Raw genomic sequence first — 22511 nt, forward strand, 5'->3', positions numbered from 1 at the left:
AAAAAACCTTGTCTTTTACTTGAGCTTTTTGAAGGACCCATAAGTCCATAAAGGCACAATTTGTAACTTGCAAATAATTTCCTATTTGAATTTAAATCATTTTAAGATTGTGTTATTCTTTGCAGGTTGCTGCAAAGATTTAATTTCTTGGTAATATGTACTAGTATTCGAGCTAATGATAACACAACCATTATTTTAACCTGTTTTACTAACACTTTATCTTTCCCTGGTCTTTGATTTTGATTTTCTCATTTGACCTTCCTAGGAGTCTCCAAAGTGAGGAGATATTATTAATGTCCATTTAAGAAAATTAAAACAGATGTAGGTCAAGAAAGTCATTCTGTGTCACACAGCAATTATGTAAGACAGGGCTGAAATTCCTCGTAACTGACTCAAAACCCTTTTATAGCTGTTGGCAAGCTGCTATTAAAATTGCTCACATTCTCACTTTGTATGCTCTTAAATTTCATAAAATTTTGGATGAAAATCACATGTATATTTCATACAGAAGCATTTTACACACACATACCCCTCGGTGGCTGTTCACACACAAATACTCACCAAGATTCGTTCTGCAGCAATTTAAATGCATCATTGATTTTTTCAAAAGGCAACTGATGAGTTATAAGTGGGTCTGTGTTGATTTTGTTTTGTAGGTAGTCTGTTACCAGTTGTGGAATACAGTCTCTGGTTTTATATGCTGTAGAAGGGGGTAATAACAGGACATGAATAATATGGAAACTAAATAAGGGATTCAACAATTGATTTATTTATAAAACTGATAAACACACTCATGGAAAATGGTGTAACATTCACATTTTGCTCCTTTTTCTATTTTTCAAAAGCAAGTCAATGTGTTTCATTACAGGTCTCAGGCAAAGCTTTTGAGGATAAAGTCTCCAGGTGTCATAGAGAAGCTTTACATTTGTGAGTCAAGTGGGCTGTTAGAGTCAACTCTCAAATGCTGTCACTGCCCTCGAGTCTGTGACTATCCTTGATCTCAGGGCATCAGTGATACCCTGTAATAGTGTGACTCCAGCTTGCTTAACTTACCATAATCTTATTCTGTTCAAATCTATAGTTATATGTCTCTGACCCTATTCTCTCCCCTCATTCATTCTGCCTCCTGAGTGAGGTTTGGGTTCCTGCATGGGGTGGAATAGCTGTCTTCATGGAAGTAATAAGGGCTAAGCTATTCTATCAGTGCAGCTCTCCGTGCCATCTTTCCAAACCAGATTAAAATGAATGCTGGGGGACTGACACCATGACATCATAAGCTAAGCTTAAGCCTGCTGCACCAGCATCCCATATGGGCATCGGTTTGTGTCCTAGCTACTCTACTTCCAATCCAGTTTCCTCTGATATACCTGGGAAAGCAGCAGAAAATAGTTCAAGACATTAGGCTCCTGTGCACATTTGAGAGACTTGGATGGAGCTCCTTGCTCCTGGCTTTCAACTGGCTCAGCTGTGGTCTTGCTGCCATTTGGCAAGTGACCTGTAGGTTAAAGATCTCTTTCTCTCTTCTCTATGATCCCTCACCCCTGCCTCAATTCTCTTTCCCTCTGTAAATGTGCTTTTCAACTAAGATTAAATACATCTTTTAAAAGTCCTGCTGCCTGCAGAGCATGTATTTGGAGGAAACTAGAATTGGGACTGGAGCCACAACTCTAACCCTGGGACTTGTTATGGCATATCAATTCTCCAAACAGTATTCTGAACCACTGGGCTAAAGATTTACACTAAGGTTTTGTTACTTAGTTCCTATTTGAAATTTCAGGAGCATGGGTGCTTTTTGGGTATAAAAAAGCATGGAGGCAGATCCTTTAGGAGGTGGTCAGGATTAGAAAACCTCGTTGGGGTGGAGTTTTCATAACTGAATACTGTTAGCTTCATGGAAAGGGAGAGACCAGGCAACATGTACTCCCTATCTCTTGTCAAGTGATATCCTGTACCACCTGAGGACTTGGCCAGCAGGAAGATCCTCATCAGGTATGAATTTCAACCTTGGATGGAACTGTGAGCCTAAATAAATCTCTGTAGAGATTACCTAGCTCAGGTGCTTTTTGATAGTAATAGAAATGGACCAATATAAATGGTTAGCAGTTAAAAGAAATATCTGTGTCAGTTATATATAGTCATTCTCACCTGCAGCCCAGTTGCTTAGAAAATATTTTAATTTTAAAAATGGATTTTTACTGAATTAGAAAAATTCAGATATATAGGATTTCTGAAAGAAGTAATTTTTATAATGAAAGTTTTATAAAAGTTTTTCTAGTATTGGTAACTAGGGACTAATATAATTTTAATAACAAATTATACAGTGTTGCCTGATGAATAACTAAAGGAGAAAACAGCAACAAACATCTGTTATCTTTTACCACGTGTAGATTCTTTCTCCCAATCTTTTATTGGGATCAACACTTCTGTTACCACTGTTGCCATCACTTTCCTGCATTGTTTCATTTAGTTTTCACAATATTATACTAGAAAAGAATACTATTTACCCTCCTCTGTGTCACAGGTCTGACAACTAAAGACTTTAAATTACTTGATTTAGGTCATGTTAGAGAATGATTTTAAGTCATATACTATAAAATCCTCTAATTAATTTATGATATATGAGCTTCCTAGCTAAAGTCAGAGGGTTTAGCGTCATATTAAACTATTTAAACAATTCATTAAAATTAATTGTAATTAAACAGTCAGGTTTTTTTAGTCCTGCCAACCACACTTTGAGTGTTCAAAAGCCACATATGGTTATTGGATACCATTAGCAATAAACAACTGAAGAGTATTTTCATCATTGCAAAAGGCTGTGTTGGTTAGTTTTGCTTTGGACACACACTGGCAGTGGGTCTTAGGTGTGGCAGGAAAGGAATTCAGAAGCATTTTTTGCAAAAGAGATATTCAAATAACATACCACATTAGAGCTATCTGATTTGTTCTTAAATACCAAGTTAGGATGATTGCCATGGTGAGAATCAATTAATATAGTGAGAGTTTCTCCTCATCTTATTCTGTATTGGGGAGTGATTCAGAGGCATTACATGCCCTGCTTCCCAGGTCTGGTATGTTTGGGTACAATAAACACGCTACCCTGTGACTGTTCTGTATCTTATAAGTAATGAATTATCAAAGTCTTTTTATCCTAGTCAATATCTATTGACTTACTTAAGAAGGGCTAAATACTTTTTTTTGTTTTTGATATGCTATCTTTATTTCCTGTCATACAGAAGAATTTTTTCTATATTTCCTGCCTTCCATACCTTGCCAAAGGGCATAAAAGTTGTCTAGATTTCTGGAAAAAACAAAGAGAACATGCAAGACCTACCTCCCAAAATTCCACCTTTCAGAATTCTCCCAGAGAGAATCAGCATGGGATCAAAGGAGAGTTTTGAATTTGAGGGTGCTGCTCCAACAATCACACACACTCCATAGCTCAGATTGCATGATTCCAAAGCTGCAACCTAATTTAAGACACAGATTTATTAGCTTATTAGTAGTCTCAAGTAGTTTCTGGGCAACCATAAACTTTGTTTTTATGGTAGCTATAAGGGAAAAATAACAAAATATTATGTGGTATATTCCTCATAAGATCTAGGGCAAACTGTTTAAATTAACTGCATTAACTACAGTTAAATCATCCAATCTTTGGAATAAAGATACTGGTAGCATTCAAATTGTTTGGAAGGTGTAGACTGAATAGAATAATATGTATAAATACTTGGTGCAAGGCCTTTTACATATACTCAAAACATTTCACTTATAGTTATTTTATTTTGTTAGGAAGTTAATTTAACTTACACCTAGATGTGGACTAGCAGTACCCGCTCACTGTAGTACCCCCCCAGGACCACATACCATGGTATCAAAGAGTCCAATGGCCTCAAAGGCAAAGTCAACACCAACACGTGTCATTTCCGTCACCACCTCCTGGACTGGCTTCTTGAGTTTTTGAGGGTTGAGACAGTCAGTGACGCCTAATGCTCTTGCCCGGGGAAACTTCTGCTCATTGATGTCAACCCCAATGATCCTAGAAGCACCAGAAGCTTTGCAAGCCATTACAATGGCTGCTCCAATTCCTCCAAGTCCAAAGACCACACAGGTGGAACCTGGAGTTACCTATAAATTGCAAGAATAAACTTCTCTTAGATACCCAGAATTCATGCTCTTGTTTTGAGGAGAGAAGAAAAGAATCCATATTGAGTTTATGTGTAGTAGAAGAGTACTCTGGATGCCTAGCTCTTGGTTTGACATTGTATGGACAGTCACAAACATCACATGAACAGCATACAGGCATGTTCTTACCTTTGCAGTGTTAAACACAGCTCCAAAGCTTGTGGGCACCTCACAGCTCATGATGCAGACTTTATCCAAAGGAGCAGCAGCATCAATTTTCCCTACTGCTATTTCATGCACAACAGTATATTCAGTGAATGTGCTTGTGCGGTAAAGATTATAAATCTTCTTTCCTCTGCAGGTAAATCTGCTGGTTCCATCTAACATTAACCCAGTTGGAGAAAGAACACTATTGCACAAAAACATAGATTGACAAGGAGAGAAACAAAGGATTTAGCTCTGAGTTAAATACCTGTACCAAAGAAAAATAATGGGATGATAGAAAGTAAAAAAATCAAAACTAACTCTCCCTTCAAGCAGAGGTTGCCTTTGGGATTCAAGCAAGAGTTGCATTCTTTACACTCTGGAAGAGGAAACATTATGACTTTGTCTCCTAAGAAAGAAGAACAACAAAAGATTACCAGGTTGAAATTTAATCAACATCATGTTTTTTTATACAAAATTATTTGTTATAAGGAAAGTTATTATTTTAATTTATATATTCAAACTGTGTTTTTTGAAGAAACAGACAAGCATGGGGGGAAACAGTGACTGAGAAAGAGAGAAAGAGAAAGAGAGAGAAAAGAGAGAGAGAGAGAGAAAAAAATCCCATCATCTGCTGCTCTACCTTCCAGTGCTAACAAACGTCTGTGATAGACCAGGCTGAAGCTGGGAGCTTGAAACTCAGTCCATGTCTTCCAGGTGGGGCCCAGGGACCCAATTCTTGAGCCATCACAGATTGCTTCCCAGAGAACAAATTAGTAGGAAGCTATAATGAAGAGTCCAGCTGAGACTTGAACCCAGGAATTGTTGTGTACGGAATGCAGTGTTTCAACTGTCACTTTAGTGGTTAGGTAAAAAAATCACATTCCCATCATTATTTTTGAAATATGATTTCATTTTAAATGGAAATAAATCGGTTTTCATACAAATGGACCTTTGAACTACAAAACGAATTTGGACATTTCTGTCTCTGATAACACTGATATTCAAGGATGATAGCTAATTCTGAGAGTTGCCCTGATATTCATGGCATAAGGTTTGTCTATTTTGATTAGTGTTCTACATCAGTAGCCTCAAACACAGAGCTAGAACATTCTAAGTCTTAAGTTGCTGTTTCTTTTATCTGCTATGAGAATGTACTTTAATGTTTCTTGTTTTTTGTTTTTTGTTTTTTTTTTAGCATATAATGAGTTCAGCTATTTATATGGAGCTCTTGGGAAGAATCAGGAAGCAAGTTAGGAAGGAGAAGCACCATATCCATCCTGGAACTTACCTGGTTTCACAGTGGTTACTCCTTTTCCAATACTCTCTACAATTCCAGCCCCTTCATGTCCCAAAATGATAGGAAATGGTACTTCGTTTTTTCCTTCCAGAATGTGTTTATCAGTACCACAGATTCCAGAGGATATAATCTGAAAAATGATCAAATGGTTGGAGATAAAATGCTTTGTCATAAAAGGCAGTTGTCCAGAACAATGCAGTTATTTCCTGGTCTGGAGACAGAATATATTCCTTCAAGGTTAGGCTATATATTTGATTTGTTATTGATTGTGCCCCTGTAGTATAGCTGTTTTAGGAAAATGACTTAAACACTGTTTATTTCTGTGGGTGTAATTTTCCCTAAACCTGTTCAAATCACAAACATGCAGTGAATTGTTTTCTACTTCTTTGAAGCAAATAACCCAATTTTCTCTTACTGCCTCTACCTGCTAGTAAGTGGGGCTAAAATGGAAGGCTTTTCAGGTTAAGTTCCCTATTCTTTACATGTTAACCTGACTTGTGGCATATCTGAAAGGATAAATGGAAAAGGATTTTCTTTGAAGATTGTGCCTTGATTCATAGTTTCTTTCTTTTTTCCCCCTCTCATTGTAAGTTGGTTCTTGGAATGTTCCAGTACAAAAGGTCAGTTAGCTGTCCCCCAGGACAAGGATTTTCCACAGTTGAATGGAGTGGAGTCAAATTGCAAGTTCAGTTCTCTTATTACTTGACTCAGTACATCTGGAATCCACTAACAAATTCCATCTAGATATTGTGTTTACTGTTTTTCCTAGTCAGTAGACATTTGGTCTTGTGTGTTCTGTACTTTGTGCCATTCTGATTGTTCAGTTCATTGCTAGTTTATTTCAGTTTTTCCTTTCTTATCTCTGCAAGAAGATGAAATTTCATTTTGTGATTTCTGGTCTGTTTGTTCAGGCTTTTAGCCAAAATCATTGTCCAAGCAAGCTCATATCTTTTCTACAGATTTTGCTTGTAGGAAATCTGTAATTATGTGTGCTGGTTATTGGTGTTCAACATCCTATTTGGTTCTCAGAGAGAAACAACTTGCTAGCCCTGCATCCCATAACTAAAACTAGGTTGCCCTCTATTTATGTCTGTTTTCTAAGCTATTTTAGGTTCATCTCCCAATTTTTGTACTCTGAATGGATTTTTGTTATATTTTTATTATTACACTGAACTAGTAAAGAATTCCATTGTTGTCTAGTGATTAGGATTCAGCTCCATTTTCTTTCTTTTTTTTTTTGAGAATTATTTATTATTGGAAAGGCAGAGTTAGAGATGGAGAAGCAGGGAGAGAGATCTTCCATTCACTGGTTCACTTTCTACCTGGCTACCAATATACAGAACTGAGCTGATCTTATCTGAAGCCAGGAACAAGGAACTTCCTTTGGGTCTTCCATTTGGGCCAGTCTGTGCTACTTTTTAAAAACATGCCATAAGCAGGGGTTTGGAATAGAGGAGCAGTTGGGACTCAAACTGGCACCTATATAGGATGCTGGCGTTGCCATCATAGGCTTTTTCCTGCTGCCACCTTGCTGGCAGAATTCAGCTCTTTCAATAAAGTAATTGAAAATATAGAAACATTAGGTATCTTATTGGTAAAGCTTTTTTTTTTTAAGCAGTGAACTAGCAAGATTTTTGTTAAGCATAACTTAACAATTATACATAGGTAGTTCAGCTTCCAGCTGTGCCAAGCTAGGCTTTTTCAGATTCAACTTTGTTCTAAGGATAAGTAGAAAAGCTCAGTACAATAAATGCACCACTAGTAACAGAATAAATAAGATATAATACCAATCAGTTGATAAGATGAACAAAACTTGAGTCTATTTGGGAGATTACATTGCAAGTGAATTGAATGTCATTCTATAGAATAAGTGTGAAATTTTGTATTTAGTTAACATTTTTACCTTTATTTAATACATTTATCTAAAAATATCTAATGGTCAAATAGCATTTTCCAGTGACAAGGAAGGGGAGAGGAAGCTATGAAACAAAAGACAGTTCTGATAAAATTTGTAATAAAAGATTAGGATAATCTAAGATATTTCAGTGCAACAGAACAAAATACCAAGGAAAAATAAAGAAACTTCACAAGTTACCAGGATGAGGCTACAACATTATGTTCATTTGGCATTAGTGCAAGGATAGATTAACAGGCTAATAGATGAATGGATTAGAATAAAACGTCAAGAAAAGACTGGACAGTCTGTCTTGCGATTTACTACAGTTATACTGAATGTGTGTATAGGGGGGCGGCAGTGGGAAGATACAAACTTTCCAATTAATGCCAGATCAACTTGATATATGAGAATGCTCCAAAAAGTTCATGGGAAAATATAATTAAAATGTTTATTTTTACGCAAAAGTAGGTAATTCATGTATACTTTTTATACTATATATTTTCCACGACCTTTTAAAACACCCTTCATATGTATGAAGCTCAAATGTGTTTTACATAAAAATAAGTATGTCTTATTATTTAATGTTTGCAGGAATATCTTGAAATACATACGTTTCAGTTTTTTTTTTTCTCCTTTGTTCGCAGGGAAGGAAGGGGAGGGGAGGGAGCTGTTCCTTTTTATTTAACTACATCAGCATCTTGGGATCAGGGCAATCATTTGATGACCTCTTAGAGACCCTTATGTAGGAAAGAATGTTCTGAGTATGTTAGTTTAAATACTTTCTAAATTTAATTCTTTTTTAAAATTTTGAATTTTATGGTACAATTCCAGAGGGCTTAGGATTCCCCACCCCTCCCAATTCTCACCCGTCTACTGATATTCCCCATATAATAGAATAGTATATTACTTCATAAGCAGTCATAAGTCCAATAGTCTGTTATTTAAGTGTGTCTTGGCATTGCTGGTGCAGACAATGTCAGACAGTCCAGCATTACATTGTCTAGATATGTCTAACAGTTTCATTGGGAGTCCATCTTTGATTTGGAAGCAGGGATGCATACTGCATTGTATTTTCACATCTGGATATGATAGTCTCTATTATATCATCACTATACATTTCCTTAAAACAGAAGCCACAAAATAAGGTCAACAACAGGGATGAAGTTAAAACAAAAAATTATAGCACCATGGAGTCAAAAAATGTGCCACTGAATAACCAAAACATGGGTGAAGAAAACACAAAAGCCTATTGAATAAAATGATGCCACCATGCAATCCATGAGCCACTGATGAATTTGACAAGAACAAAAGAAACTATTTGGAAGAAATGAAAATGAAAACAAAAGCATCAAAACACATGGGATTCAGCAAAAAACAGTATGGAAAGGGTTATTATTATAATTTGCACAAAGGCTATCTTAGAGAGAATATAAAGTATTTGTCCTTTTGAGATTGACTTATTTCACTGTGCATAGCAGTCTCTAGTTGGGGCCATCTAGTTGCAAATGGTAATATTTCATTCTTTTTAATGGTTGAGTAATATTCCTTGCAATAAATCTACCAGTCTTTCTAATCACTCCTCTTTGGAAAGGCATCTGGATTGTTTCCATGTCTTTGCTATTGTAGATTGTGCTGCTGTAAATTTAGGATTACATAGAATTACAGATCCACATTTCATATTTAGTTTTCACTTCCTTTGGGTATATTCCTAGGAGTGGGATAAGTGGGTTATATGGCAAGTTTATTTGCAATTCTCTAAGCACTTTTCATACTGATTTCCATAGTAGTTGTATGAGCCTACATTTCCACCAGCAATGAGGAAGGGTACCTTTCTCCCCACATCCATGCCAGCCGGTGATGTTAGCAGAGTTCTGAATGTAGGCCAACATAACTGGAGTTAGGTGTAATCTCAGTGTGGTTTTCATTTGTATTTCGCTGATGGCTAGGGAACCTGAGCATCTTTTCATATATCTGTTAGCCATTTGAATCTGTTCTTTTGAAACTTGTCCATTCATTTCTTTTGTGCATTTCTTCACAGGGTTTGTTTGTTTGTTTACTGTTCCTGGGTTTCTGAAGCTCTTTGTAAGTTCTGGATATTAGTCCCCTATCAGTTATGTAGTGTACAAACATTTTCTCCCATTCTGTTGTTTGCTTCTTCACCTTATTGATCATCTCCTTTGCTGTACAGAAGCTTTTTGGTTTAATGTAGTCCCATTTGTTTATTTTGTCTTTGACTGCCTGTGCTTTGGGCTTCTTTTCGAAGAAGTCTTTCCCCATTCCTATATCTTGGAGAGTGCTTCCTATGCTTTTCTTTAAGAGTTTCATGGTTTCTGGGTGTAAATTTAGGTCCTTGATTAATTTAGAGCTGATGATCGTATAATGTGACAGATGCAGGGCTTGCTCCTTAATTCTACTATCTATCCAAAGTTGCTATCCAAATGTCCCAACAGTATTTGTTGAATATACCAGGCTTTTCCCCTGGATTGTTTTCTTTTTTTTTTTTTCTTGGTCAAAGATTAGTTGGCTTACATGTGTGGGCTGCATTCTGGTATTTCTATTTTGTTCCATTGATTTTCTTTGCTGTTTTTGTACTAGTACAAGACTTTTGATGATTACTGCTCTTTAGAATGTCTTGAGGTCTGGAATTGTGATTCCTCCAGTTTGATCTTTCCATCTTGTGTTTCCAGATGAACATTTTTTTTAAAAGATTTTTATTTTTATTATTATTTTTTTATTGGAAAGGTGGATATACAGAGAGGAGAGACAGAGAGGAAGATCTTCCGTCCGATGATTCACTCCCCAAGTGAGCGCAACAGCAAATGCTGTGCCAATCCGAAGCCAGGAGCCTCTTCCCGGTCTCCCACGCGGGTGCAGGGTCCCAAAGCCTTGGGCCGTCCTCCACTGCCTTCCCGGGCCACAGGCAGGGAGCTGGAAGGGAAGCGGGGCTGCTGGGATAGAACCAGCGCCCATATGGGATCCCGGGCGTGCAAGGTGAGGACCTTAACCACTTGTGCCACAGCGCCGTAGCCCTAGATGAACTTTTGTATCATCTTTTCTATTTATGAAAAGAAGGCTGTTGGAATTTTGATTGGGACTCTGTTGAATCTGTATATTTGGTAATTTGGACATTCTGATGATGTTGTTCCTTCACTCCAGGAAAATAGTAAGTTTCTCCATTTTTCAATTTCTTCTATTTCTTTTTAAATGGTTTATAGTTTTCATCACAGAGGTCTTCCACATATTTAGTTAGCTTAGTTTCTAGATATTTAGGATTCTTCTCCACTATTTTAAAAGGGATTATATTTACAATTTTTTTCTCAGCCATTATTTGTGTACATTAGTGCCATTGATCTGTTTTCAATCATTTTGTATCCTGCTGCCCTAGCAAACTCTTTTATTAGTTCCAGTAATCTCTTGACTGAATCGTTTGGTTCTCCTATGTAGGGAATCATGTCATTTGCAAATAGAGATAACTTTATTTTCTCCTTTCCAATATGTATTCCTTTAATTCCTTTTTATTGCCCAATACATCTGTATTGGACTTCTAATACTATATTTATGAGTAGTGGTGGCAGTGGGCATCCCTGTATAGTTCCAGACTGTAGTGGAAAAGTTTCCAATCTTTTCCCATTTAGTATAATACTGGCTTTTTTTTTTTTTGGTAAATTGCTTTGATAGTATTTTGGAATGTTCCTTCTATGCCTGTCTTGTTTCAGGTTTTCAGTATGAGGTAGTGTTGGATATTATCAAATGCCCTCTCTGCATCTATTGAAATGATCATATAGGGTTTTTTTCAATTTGTTGATGTGGTGCATCACATGTATTGATTTGTGAATGTTGAAACACCCCTGCATGCCTGGCATGAATCCCACCTGCTCTGGGTGATTGATCTGCCTGATGTACTGTTGGATCCTGTTGGCTAGTATTTTGTTGAGGATCTTTGCATCTGTGTTCATCAAGGGTATCGGTCTGTAGTTCTGCTTTTCTGTTGTATCTCTATCGGGCTTTGGTATTAAGGTGATATTGGTTTCATAGAATGAGTTTGGAAGGATTGCCTTCCTTTATGTTAGTGTTTGGAAAAGCTTGTGGAGAATTGGAGTAAGTTCCTCTTGAAACGTTTGGTAGAATTCAGCAGTGAAGCCATCTGGTCCAGGACTTTTCTTGATTGGGAGGGCTTTAATTACTGATTCAATTTCAGTCTATGTTACAGGTCTATTTAGGTTATTAATTGTTTCCTGATTCAATTTTGGTGGGTTGTATGTGTCCAAAAATATATCCATCTTTTCTGATTTGTTCACATATAGTTGCTTGTAATAGGTCCTAACAATTCTCTGTATGTCCGAGGTATCTGTTGTTATGTTTCCTTTGTCATCCTCTGATGCTATTGATGCTTATCTTCTTCCTTTTTTTGATTCACTTGGCTAGTGGGGAGTCTATTTTGGTGACTTTCTCAAAGAGCCAGTTCTTTGACTCATTGATCTTATATACAGTTCTCTTGGTCTCTGTTTGATTTATTTCCTCCTTTATTTTGATTATTTATTTTTTCCTACTAATCTTGGGATTGCTTTGATGTTGTTTTTCTAGCTCCTTCAACTATAAGGTTAGCTAATTTACTTGATGCTTTTTCTAATTTCTTAATATAAGCATTGATTGAGATGAACTTTCCTCTTAACAATGCCTTGATTGTGTCCCATAAGTTTTGATATGTTATATTGATACCTTCATTTGTTTCAAGCAATTTTTAAATTTCCCCTTTGATTTTTCTCTCTAATCCATTGCTCATTTTGTAGTGTATTATTCAGCTTCCATGTGTTTGCATGTCTTCCTGGGTGTTTTGACTTATTGGTCTCTAGTTTCACTCCATTATAATCTGAGTAGATGCATGATATAATTTCAATTTTTAAAAATTTTCTGAGGCTTGTTTTGTGGCCTATAACACAGTCAATTGGAGAAGATTCTATGTACTGAAAAAAAGAAAAAGATATTCTTTGTCTATAGGATGAAAGATTCGGTAGATATCAACTAAGTCCTTTTGCTCTAGTGTCTGGGTGAGTTCTGTTGCTTCTTTGCTGAGTTTCTGTCTCATTGATCTGTCCATTGATGTTAAAGGGGCATTAAAATTTCGCACTATGACTGTACTGGAGTCTTTTTCTCCTTTTAAATCCATTAACATTTGTTTCACATAGCTAAATGGTTTGGCATTTGGCACATATATATTCATTATGGTGATCTCTTCTTGCTGAATGAATCCTTTGATAAGCATGTGGTGTCCTTCTTCAACTCTTAACGTTTTTCACATTAAAGTCTATATCATCTGGTATAAAAATGGCTACACCCACATGTTTTCCCTTACTATTTGCTTGGAATATCTTTTTTCAACTTTTTGCTTTTAGTTTCCTCTAATCTTTGTTGATGAGATGTGTCTCCTGTTAGCAACAGATAAGTGAGTTTTGTTTTTTGATCCAGTCTTCTCATCTATGGTGTTTGATTGATGAGTTTAAGACATTTACATTCAATATTTTTATGGATAGGTGATAGCTTGGTCCTGTTATTTTAGCAATGGCTTATTCTTTGATTTAATCTTCTCTTGTCTTTTTACTTGGATGTTCTCCACATTTGCTTCTGTTTTTTGTAGTTGCTTTTCCTTTTCTCTTTTAAGAGAACATCTTTGAGTATCATTTGTAGGGCAGGTTTGGAAGAGGCGAATTTTTGGAGATACTCTTTACTGTGGAAGAATTTTATTTCATTTTCAAAGACAAGGAGTGCTTTGCTGTGTACATTATTCTGCGCTGAAAATTTTTCCCTTTTAGAATGTGGCATATGTCGCTCCATTTTCTTTTGGCTTATAATGTTTCCTCTGAGAGGTCAGCTGTGAGTTTGATTGGGGTTCCTCTATAGGTCACCTAATTTTTTTTTTCACGTGCACATTTAAGGATCTTTTCTTTTTTCAACTGAAGACAGCTTGATTATCATGTGTCATGGTGAAGTTTGCTTTTGATCAACTCTGTTGGGAGTTCTGTGACCCTCCTGTATATTGTTTTGCAATTCTTTCTCCAGATTAGAGAAATTTTCATTAATTATTTCATTGAATACATCTTTAATTCCAGCCTCTCTTTCTGTACCTTCTGGGACTCCCATAACTCTTATATTAGACCTTTTAATGGTATTTTAAAAATTCTTGGATACTTTTTTTAGCTTGACCCAGCTCCGTTTCCAGCTTTTTGTTTGTTTCCACATGGTGAAAGGGAATATCTTCCAATTCTGAAATTCTTTCTTCTGCTTTCTTCAATCTATTATTGACACTCTCCACTGTATTTTTAATTTGCTCCACTGTGTTCTTAATTTCTGATATATCAGCTTTCATTTGATTCATTCTGTGTGACATACTGTTTAAATTCCTTGAACTCCTGTATGTGCTTCTCATTGTTATTCAGAAGCTTTATAGTGAGTTTTCTGAATTCTGTATCCTTTATTTTCTCAGTTTTTTCCTCAGTTAACCGAGGGTGGTAGAGGCTTTTGCTCCTTTGCTGGAGAATCTTCAGTAACATTCATAGTGCCTCTGTTCTCTGCCTTCTGTCATTGCAATTCTGGGTTGGCAGATTCTTCTCCATAGGGCAGGTTTCTCAGATGTGTTACTCATATGTTTACAAGTCAATTTTATGTTCATGCAGTTCCTGGATTGGGAAAATACCAGCTGTCCTAAACAGCTGTGTTGTCAGTGGCACTGATCTTGCCAACACCTGCTGGCTGTTAATCTGAGGGCCAACTGGGGCTATTTTGAGTGGAGCCTGTAGTGTGCCATGATGGAACTGTATTCTTTGAGGAGCCTGTGCAATGTGCTAAGCTGGAAGTGATTTTATTCCCAGTTTAGTGCTTGTGCAGCTCAGCTGCTGTCCCTTCTATTTAACAATGTCTGGTCCCATGAAAATGATTCCTGTGCCCTACTGATTTTGTGCATGTGCATTTTACTACTGCTCATCCCATCCTCTCAGCCCTTGCTCCTCTGTGCAAGATGGCTCCCAGCACAGCACAGATGGAGATCTGAGGCTTCTAACTGTCAGATCTGGGGACCACACAGGTCCTGCAGCATGTGAAGCTGGTGCTGCTTTCCCTGTAAGATCAGCTTGGTGTGATTAGTTAGAAATAAACCTGCTCCAGGCCATCCCTTCAAATCTGCACTCTGCCCCACAACACAGATGTCACTCGATCTGGCACTACTTGGAGTCTATGTTGTGAGATCTACCCTGCCCCTGAACCACTCCTTGAAGTCCGCTGCTCTTTCTCTGCTCATTATTGGGTTAAACAAATCAGTGGATGGGCAATGCTTAGCCTGTATTTGCCTCCCGAATTCCCGGCGAATTCCTGCTTCCACCTGGCTGCTGCAAGTGTTCTGGCCATTACTGGATCTCTGGCTTCTGCTGGAGTCTGGATCGCTGGAGTCCAGATTGCTGTTTACTGACTGCTGGTGGCTTTTCTATTCACTGCAACACTGCTCTGCTATCGCTGCTGCTTCCAGGGGGTCTCCAGGTACCCCAGGACAAGTTCTTAACCTCTCTCTTTTCTTGGATCTTCTCCTTGTACTTTACCCTAATGATTCTCCGTCATCCCAAATCTGCACCATAAACCACCATCTTGCCTCCTCCTATTTAAATACTTTGGATAGTTCTGAGAAGTTATTTGTTTCCTCACACTAGGATTCAGAAAATCTTTCCAAGGTTTACTGATTGATCAAGTCTACTTTAGTCTATCCATAGACCAAGGAATATCCTGCAAAGCTTGGCCAGAAGAATTGTGCAGCCATTCTGCTTTCCATCCTCTGATGAGGCACTCAATGTCCCCTGCCGGCCTAGTTGAGCTGGCTATTATGTCCCTTTATGTGCATCTGTGCATTCTGTCCACTGCACAGGCATTAACAACTGAGGAGGCCCAATCTCAACACATGCACTTGAAGATTAGACCTCATGTCCTGTAATTTTACATGTGGTCAGGGTATGACTTCAGTGGTTTACTTGAGGATTCACCCAAGAAAACTTGCCTGGGGTGCCTCAGACTTGATTCTTGTGTGAGCTAAATAGCCAGTGCTGGATCAGGTTTGGCCCATCACCTGCACCAGCCAATCCACATTGAAGTGGATGATGTTGCCTGGTTAGTTATGCCCTAGCCCCATATCTCATAGAAACCAATGAGTGCTGCATCCCAGCCCAAATAACCAGCCAACCACAGACTCAGTCCTCCTGTATACCAGTGGATACTATAGCCTAACTGGGGCAACCCCCCAATAACCCACACTATACACACCCTAGCCATGATTTTTGTGTGTGCCAGCCTCTGCTGTGACCTAGCTCAGCCCAACTAGTAACCTATCCAGTTCTGCTGCACACCCATGAGTACTGCAGTAAGCTGCGAAGGCTCAGCCAGCCTCGCCAGCAGACCACACCCTCATGTATGTGGACAGGTGCTGCTGTCTTGTACAGCCTGGCCCACACTTAAACCTGTTTCTTATGCTCATCAGTGATAGCTACAGTCTAGTAAGGGGCTGCTCAGAGTTACCGTGTCAGGAATGTTCCAAGCCCTGGATCTTGTTCCTTCCAGCAAGTCCTTTCATGAAGCCTGACAAGACCCACACTCAGTCCTAGCACCTGCAAGAGCAGGTGCTGTGTCCTAGCCTCGCCAGCAGACCCATTCTGACGCTCATGTACATCAGCAGGTACAACAGCCTAGCTTACCCTGGCCTGCCACAAGACCAGTCCACCCCCAATGCCAGCTCTCACACTTGCCAGTGGAAGCAGCTCAGCAAGTGAGTCCCCAAAGTACTCCTACCGGGCCTGGTCCTAGCCCCAGGTCTTGCTCCTGCTGGCAAAAGCTTTGACCAAGCCTGGCATGGCCCACCCTCAGATTGAGCACTTGCTGATGGGTTTTGCAACCTAACCCAGCTGGGCATAGCCCACACCCTGTGCTGACTCTCCTGTGTGCTACCAGATATTCAGGCCTGGCCCAGCCTGGTCAATCCCACATCTAGCTCACACAAAAACTGACTAGTGCTGTGGCCTTACCTTGCTTGGTCTAGTAAGGGAGTTCCTCAATTTCCCTTACCAGCCTCATCTCACACATGCCAGTGGGGACAATCACCCCGCTTGGCATTGTCTGTCCCTAGCCCCAGCCCTTGCATGTGCCAATGGGTGCTGGTGCCTAGCTTAACCTGATCTCCTTCTAGTCACAACTCCCATGAATTTTAGGTGGGTTTCTGTCAGGTGATTTCCATGGTTCAGCCTTACTCAGTTGAATACTGAGCCCCACTCTGTATGTAAACTGGTGGATGCTTCAGTCTCATAGCGGTAAGCCCACAATTCTCCCAAAGAGTTTACCCCCAGATCCCATTCTTTCATGTTCTGGTAGGTGTTGTAGTCCAGATACTGCAGCCTGGCCCAGCCAGGTGTGCCCCCACCCTAGCTTTTGTGAGTGCTAACTGGCAGTGGGTGATGCGGTTTAGCTCAACCCAGGTCTCCCATGTTGGAGAATGTCTTTGCCTGTCCCAGACATAACCTCTAGGTCTCTCCATCGAATGCAATCTCTTTCAGCTCATTCCACTACATTGAGTGTAGTATTATTGTTTGTGGAAGACCCCAGAAGTTGTTCCTTCCCTGTCAAACATGCCCTCAGCTGCTCCCTGGGCAGTCTTCAGTGCCCCCCACACCGCTTTCTCTGTACCTGCCTTGGGGCCCAGGTGTTGTGTCCTGACCTTACATTCCCTGCCTTCCCCACATTTTTTTCTCTTTCCTTTCTTCTCCTCTCCTCTCCTCTCCTCTCCTCTCCTCTCCTCTCCTCTCCTCTCCTCTCCTCTCCTCTCCTCTCCTCTCCTCTCCTCTCCTCTCCTCTCCTCTCCTCTCCATTCCATTTCATTATATTCCCTTTCTTTCTTTCTTTCTTTCTTTCTTTCTTTCTTTCTTTCTTTCTTTCTTTCTTTCTTTCTTTCTTTCTTTCTTTCTTTCTTTCTTTCTTTCTTTCTTTCTTTCTTTCTTTCTTCCTTCCTTCCTTCCTTCCTTCCTTCCTTCCTTCCTTCCTTCCTTCCTTCCTCCCTTCCTTCCTCCCTTCCTTCCTTCCTTCCTTCCTTCCTTTCTTTCTAGAATAGGCAATTATGTTGGCACACTGGTATAGTTAACACAAATTTTGCATCAGCCAGGCCCAGGGTGCATATCAGCTGCTTGTGGCTTTTCTCTCAGCAGTGTAACTCTTTCCCAGGTACAAGGCAACCTAGGCAGTTGCCCATAGCTAGGAAATTCTCATGTTTTGCTTCCTAACTCATCTCTTGCATCCCTTGCCTCCTTCTCCTAACTCACCATAAAACAAGTCTGTTCTCATCTGATAGAATGATTCATTTATAATCAGGCTAACTCATGTCCCTTCTTGAAACCTTCCTGTCTTTCTATTGCAATTACAATAAAAACAGAATCTTCTCAAAATGGCCTCAGTGCTCACATGAGCTTTCTCCTCCATTACTGTTCTGAGTTCTCCTCTTTCACCTCTTCTCTCATTTCCTCTCTCCCTCCCCCACATGTCCAGTCTACTGTTGTCCCTTGCTAGACCCTGAACCTGCCTGGGAGTCTCCCTGGGAGTCTCCTGTTCACTTTGGAAGGTTCTTTGCCCAGATGGCTGGGTGTCTAACATGCAACTTTGTCTGTAGAGACATAGAATATTCTCAAAAATTCCTGAAATTGCAGCTGTGTTCTCTTCCAGGAACCTCTCTCTCTGATCCCCTATTTAACTATTTTTTTTCACTCAGTGCTTACCACTTTCTAATTTCTATGTAAACAACTTATTTTGTTGCCTCTCCACAAACAACTTCATTAGAATGTGGACCACACAGAGAAAAAAATTTCTTTCTAGAATGGCATCCAATATCTATTATACACTGTGTTTGTTCTTGTAAAATTGATCAGCTTATTAAAAACTCCACTTTCAGCAAATGCAAATTGAAATCCTGAGAATTTAATATGATTAATTGTAAGGATTTGGAAGGAACATAGATATCTAAGTGCAGATTTTATTAGTCATGAGAGTAGAGGATTTTACTTTGAATTTCTCACTGCATTGTTCTCTGAAATTTAATGCATTTGCTGTGAAGTCAATTGTAAGTCTTATTGGGGATGGCTTATATGTATGTGTTTTTCTCTTTTTCTCTTTTAATAATTTCCCCTTCTTGCTTGTCCTTTTATTTTATTTTACTCTGTTGTGGTAAGAACACTTGCAATGACTTCTATCATCTCAGCAGGTCTTTAAGTTTATGATATACTGTTGTTGACTCTGGGTACAATAGTATACATCATATATATAGTATTTAAATAATCTTACATAGCTGAAACTATGCCTGTGGACTAATAGCTACAGAAGTGCCTCTTCTCTCATCCCTGAAAACTACCATTCTACCCTTTGAGTCTATGAACTGAGTATCTTTTCTACATTTAATATTCATTGGCCCCTGTCAAGGTACAATATTTTGTGGTTTTCCATTCAAAATCTTTTTACTTCCATAGTTAAGTTTTATTTTCAGGTATTTTGTTCTTTCATTGTTGTTTTTAAAGGGAATTACTTCCCTAATTTGCTTTCCAGATAGTTGGCTATTAGCATATATTAATGCAGCTTATTTTATATTTTACTTTTGTATCCTAAAACTTCATTAAATTTGTGGGAAGAGATACCAGAGATTACTTACTTCCCTTCCAGTGTGTGAAGGCACAGCAAGAAGGTGGTAATGTGTAAGCCAGGTAGAAGCCTTCACATGTACCTCACTCTGATGACACCTTGATCCTGGATTTCTAGGTCTAAAACTTGAGAAAATAACTGTTTTGCTTAAACCGTACAATCTATGGTGTTCTACTATGGTTGTCTAAAAAGACTATCTATGAAAAACTTAAAAGACCATGGTTTTTTTCTCACTGTTACACTGCCTGGTTTGAAATGCTGCTTTCTGAATAAGAGTGAGGTAATCTTCTATAGCTGAAATGGAGTCTTAAACGGAGGGAATGGGGTTGGGAAAAGGAGCCCCAACTTCTTAGCCACTCCCATTAGGAATAGAGTATCTACTCTATCATAGTCTTTATTTCCTGTGGCTGCAACAGAGTGTTGCAGATTGGGCAGTTTATTTATACAATAGAACTTTATTTTGCTTGTGTTTTTAGAGGCTGGAAAGTCCAAGCATGTGGAATCCACATTTGGTGATTGTTACTATGTGTGTCATAATGCTGTGGAAGAGGATACAAGGATGTATGGTAGATAAAGGCAGAATTGCTGAATTTACCCTCTTTTTAAGAGCCCACTGTGTGATAACTAACTTGCTTTTGAAATGACAGTCACAGTCCATTTTTGAGAGTGGTGTTTGCATAACCTAATCAGCTTTTAAGGACTTCAGTGGTCAATACTATTATTTTGGCAATTAAATTCTAGCATGAGTTTTGGAGGGATATTCAAATGATAAAATTATGTAACTGCATATTAGAATGACTTTATAAATCAAAGATTTATGAATCAATAATTACTTGTATTGGATTATTTTTCCCTCAAAATACCTTAAAATAACAATGTATTTAAACATTTAATGACATTTCAGTGATTATATCTTGGGCTAGTGACATTAAAAATGCAATAATTTCACTAATAAATATGGTAATATACATATAGTTATACATTGTAGGAAATAAATCTTTATTCTGTTTTATAAAATATGCTTGTTCTTCTAAAATCATTGCCACCATACATTTATAGCCATATCCTCTAAGACTTATGTTCGTATTTACCTTAATTCGAACCTCACCAGTCTGTGGTGGATCCACTTCAATCTTCTCAATGGACAGAGGAGCATTTGGTTTCCAGGCAATAGCTGCCCGGCATGTGATGACCTATATGGATATATACAGAAAGACAGAGTGATGAAGTGGGCTTACTGCTTTTAAACTAAAATCTGGTGAGACATATATTTGATCCACGTCTACTATACTCACTAGCCACTCTGCTTATGTTTCTGAAGTATAGATAGCCTATCTACTGAAAATAATCTTGTATATATGTTAAATACATCTGAATAATAACATCAAGTGTTATTTGAAATCTGTGATATATGTAATTTCATATATATTATGCCACTTTAATATGAATGTACTTCAGCAAGTTCATAGAAAAATGAAGTTAAAAGATAGGTTACTTTTGGTAAGAAATTAAAATCCATGCATAAGCATTTCCATGAACTATTTGAAGATACCTCATATACACATTTGTAAAATATTTAAAAAAATTGTTTGATCTGATATCTGATTGTACTATTTATTAATTTATTTTCTGTATTACAAATGTCACAAATTATTAATATTCATCAACTTATATATTGAGTTAAGTTTTTACAGTCTGTCTTTATGCAATATAGTTTCTAGTAGTAATCACATAGTTAAAATAGAAAAGATGAAAATCCATCATAGAAAGAAATGATAAGTTCTGGCTACTAACTTAGGAAATAAGGAAGGAAACAGTATTAATTCTGCTTCAGTAGCCAAAGTCCATTGTAGTAAATAACATATGTAACATTGTATCCTGCCTTGGTACTTAGTCCTGTGTCATACTACTTATTTATGTATGGCATTTTAAATTTCAAATATTCCCACGATTTAATTTTTGATATTAAATTTTATAAATTAAAAGGTGACTGCTTATAATGAATTTGAACTTGATAAAATAATTTAACGAAAGTATTGAATAAACTGTTTTCTTAAAGAATAATAGTTCTTATTTTACCATGATTGCTATTTTATTTCTTAACGATTTACTTAAAAATTAGCAGGAATAATGCCTTCATGTAAAGCATGGCACTCAGTATCTTCCCATGGTGTTTTCAGCTCTGCCTTAGATAATAAAATTGTAACTGCAAATAAGATGAGGTATGACAGGACATTTTGAGAACAAGCCATACTTACCTTGCTAGCAGTTTCTAGGGAGAGTTTAGCTGGCTCCATTTTTCTTTCTGGCTGGTGCAGAAATGAGAGCTCCTGTGTCTCTTCTCACCAACCCAGACAGAATATTAGGGTTTCCTCACACCTCAGGGTGACTCACAGGCACCATGCACCAATTGAGAGTGGGAGGGAGAAATGGGAGAATGAAACCTGAACGACACAGCAAGGAAAATGGAAGATGTGAAATGGAAGAGGAAGGAGAGGGAAGGGACTGAGTTGAGGAAAAGGTTAGTGAACCAAAAGAGCAGCATAAGTAAGCATTTTTAAAAGAAATTGAAAAAGAAATGAAAGAAAAATAAGTTTCCCCAAAGAGTCTGTGGTTTGTGCTTGGAAATTCCTCTACATCCAGAATCTCATGGATCCTTCACACGATCTTTTGAGCAATTGCTGTAATACCTCTTCATAGGAAATCGAGTTTCACAGAAGTTGTATATTAATTTTAGAATTGATACAAAGTTTTAAATTTCAATTCTTGCAAGTACAATGAGGGAAATGTAAGAAATAATAAGTGTAAATTTAAAAAGAATGATAAATATTGGTGAAAGAGTAAGAATGACTTTAAGGAACAACATTAAATAGATTGCTAAAAAGGAATTAGATTTGTCAGGACAGAAACCAAACTCAAACAGCTTAATGCAAAATAAAAAGGGTATTTGTTGGTTTAGGTAACCATGTAACCTGTTGGTTATCTTGCTTTAGAAATAGCAGAATGTGAAAAATACTTTTCTCAAACTTGACAAACTTCAAGTGCATATTTATTGGCTGCTGTTATCTCTTAGGTACTCACTGTGTTTATGCAAACAGTGATAAGCAAATTTGATGTAAGTATATACAATGTTTATTTGTCCCTAGTTGAAACTTGCCACAGTGTATACTTTATCAGAAAATTAATTTACTTCATGTATTTTTTAATTTGTCACTATATTTTCTGTCTAAAATTTTTTTATTTTTTTATTTTAAACTCATATTCTGCTGCTTTTATTATTTAAACATACAT

The 22511-nt window shown here is 37.8% G+C and overlaps 1 protein-coding gene across 1 annotated transcript; it reads right to left on the reverse strand.

Moving 5' to 3' along the window:
- Positions 1–557: 557 nt before the first annotated feature.
- On the reverse strand, positions 558–21517 carry LOC121147238 (alcohol dehydrogenase 6-like). The gene is made up of 8 exons (XM_040967054.1): positions 21479–21517; positions 20312–20413; positions 5615–5753; positions 4645–4732; positions 4309–4528; positions 3862–4122; positions 3332–3467; positions 558–700 (listed from the first exon to the last, which is right to left on the reverse strand). The coding sequence occupies exons 1-8, from the start codon at positions 21515–21517 to the stop codon at positions 558–560; spliced, it is 1128 nt and encodes a 375-aa protein (XP_040822988.1).
- Between the last annotated feature and the right edge of the window lie 994 nt (positions 21518–22511).

This window comes from Ochotona curzoniae, unplaced genomic scaffold (genome assembly GCF_017591425.1).
Source record: "Ochotona curzoniae isolate NIBS_2020 unplaced genomic scaffold, NIBS_Ocur_1.0 scaffold_4506, whole genome shotgun sequence".
Taxonomy (NCBI): Eukaryota; Metazoa; Chordata; class Mammalia; order Lagomorpha; family Ochotonidae; genus Ochotona; species Ochotona curzoniae.

What these genes read in the sequence shown, in the direction of transcription:
- LOC121147238 (XM_040967054.1), bottom strand. Translation starts at nt 21,517, where the DNA reads ATGGAGCCAGCTAAACTCTCCCTAGAAACTGCTAGCAAG. An exon ending in CCCTAGAAACTGCTAGCAAG is followed by an intron (nt 20,414 to 21,478) that starts GTAAGTATGGCT and finishes ATATCCATATAG; the next exon opens with GTCATCACATGCCGGGCAGC. An exon ending in AACCTCTGCTTGAAGGGAGA is followed by an intron (nt 4,529 to 4,644) that starts GTTAGTTTTGAT and finishes TTTGTGCAATAG; the next exon opens with TGTTCTTTCTCCAACTGGGT.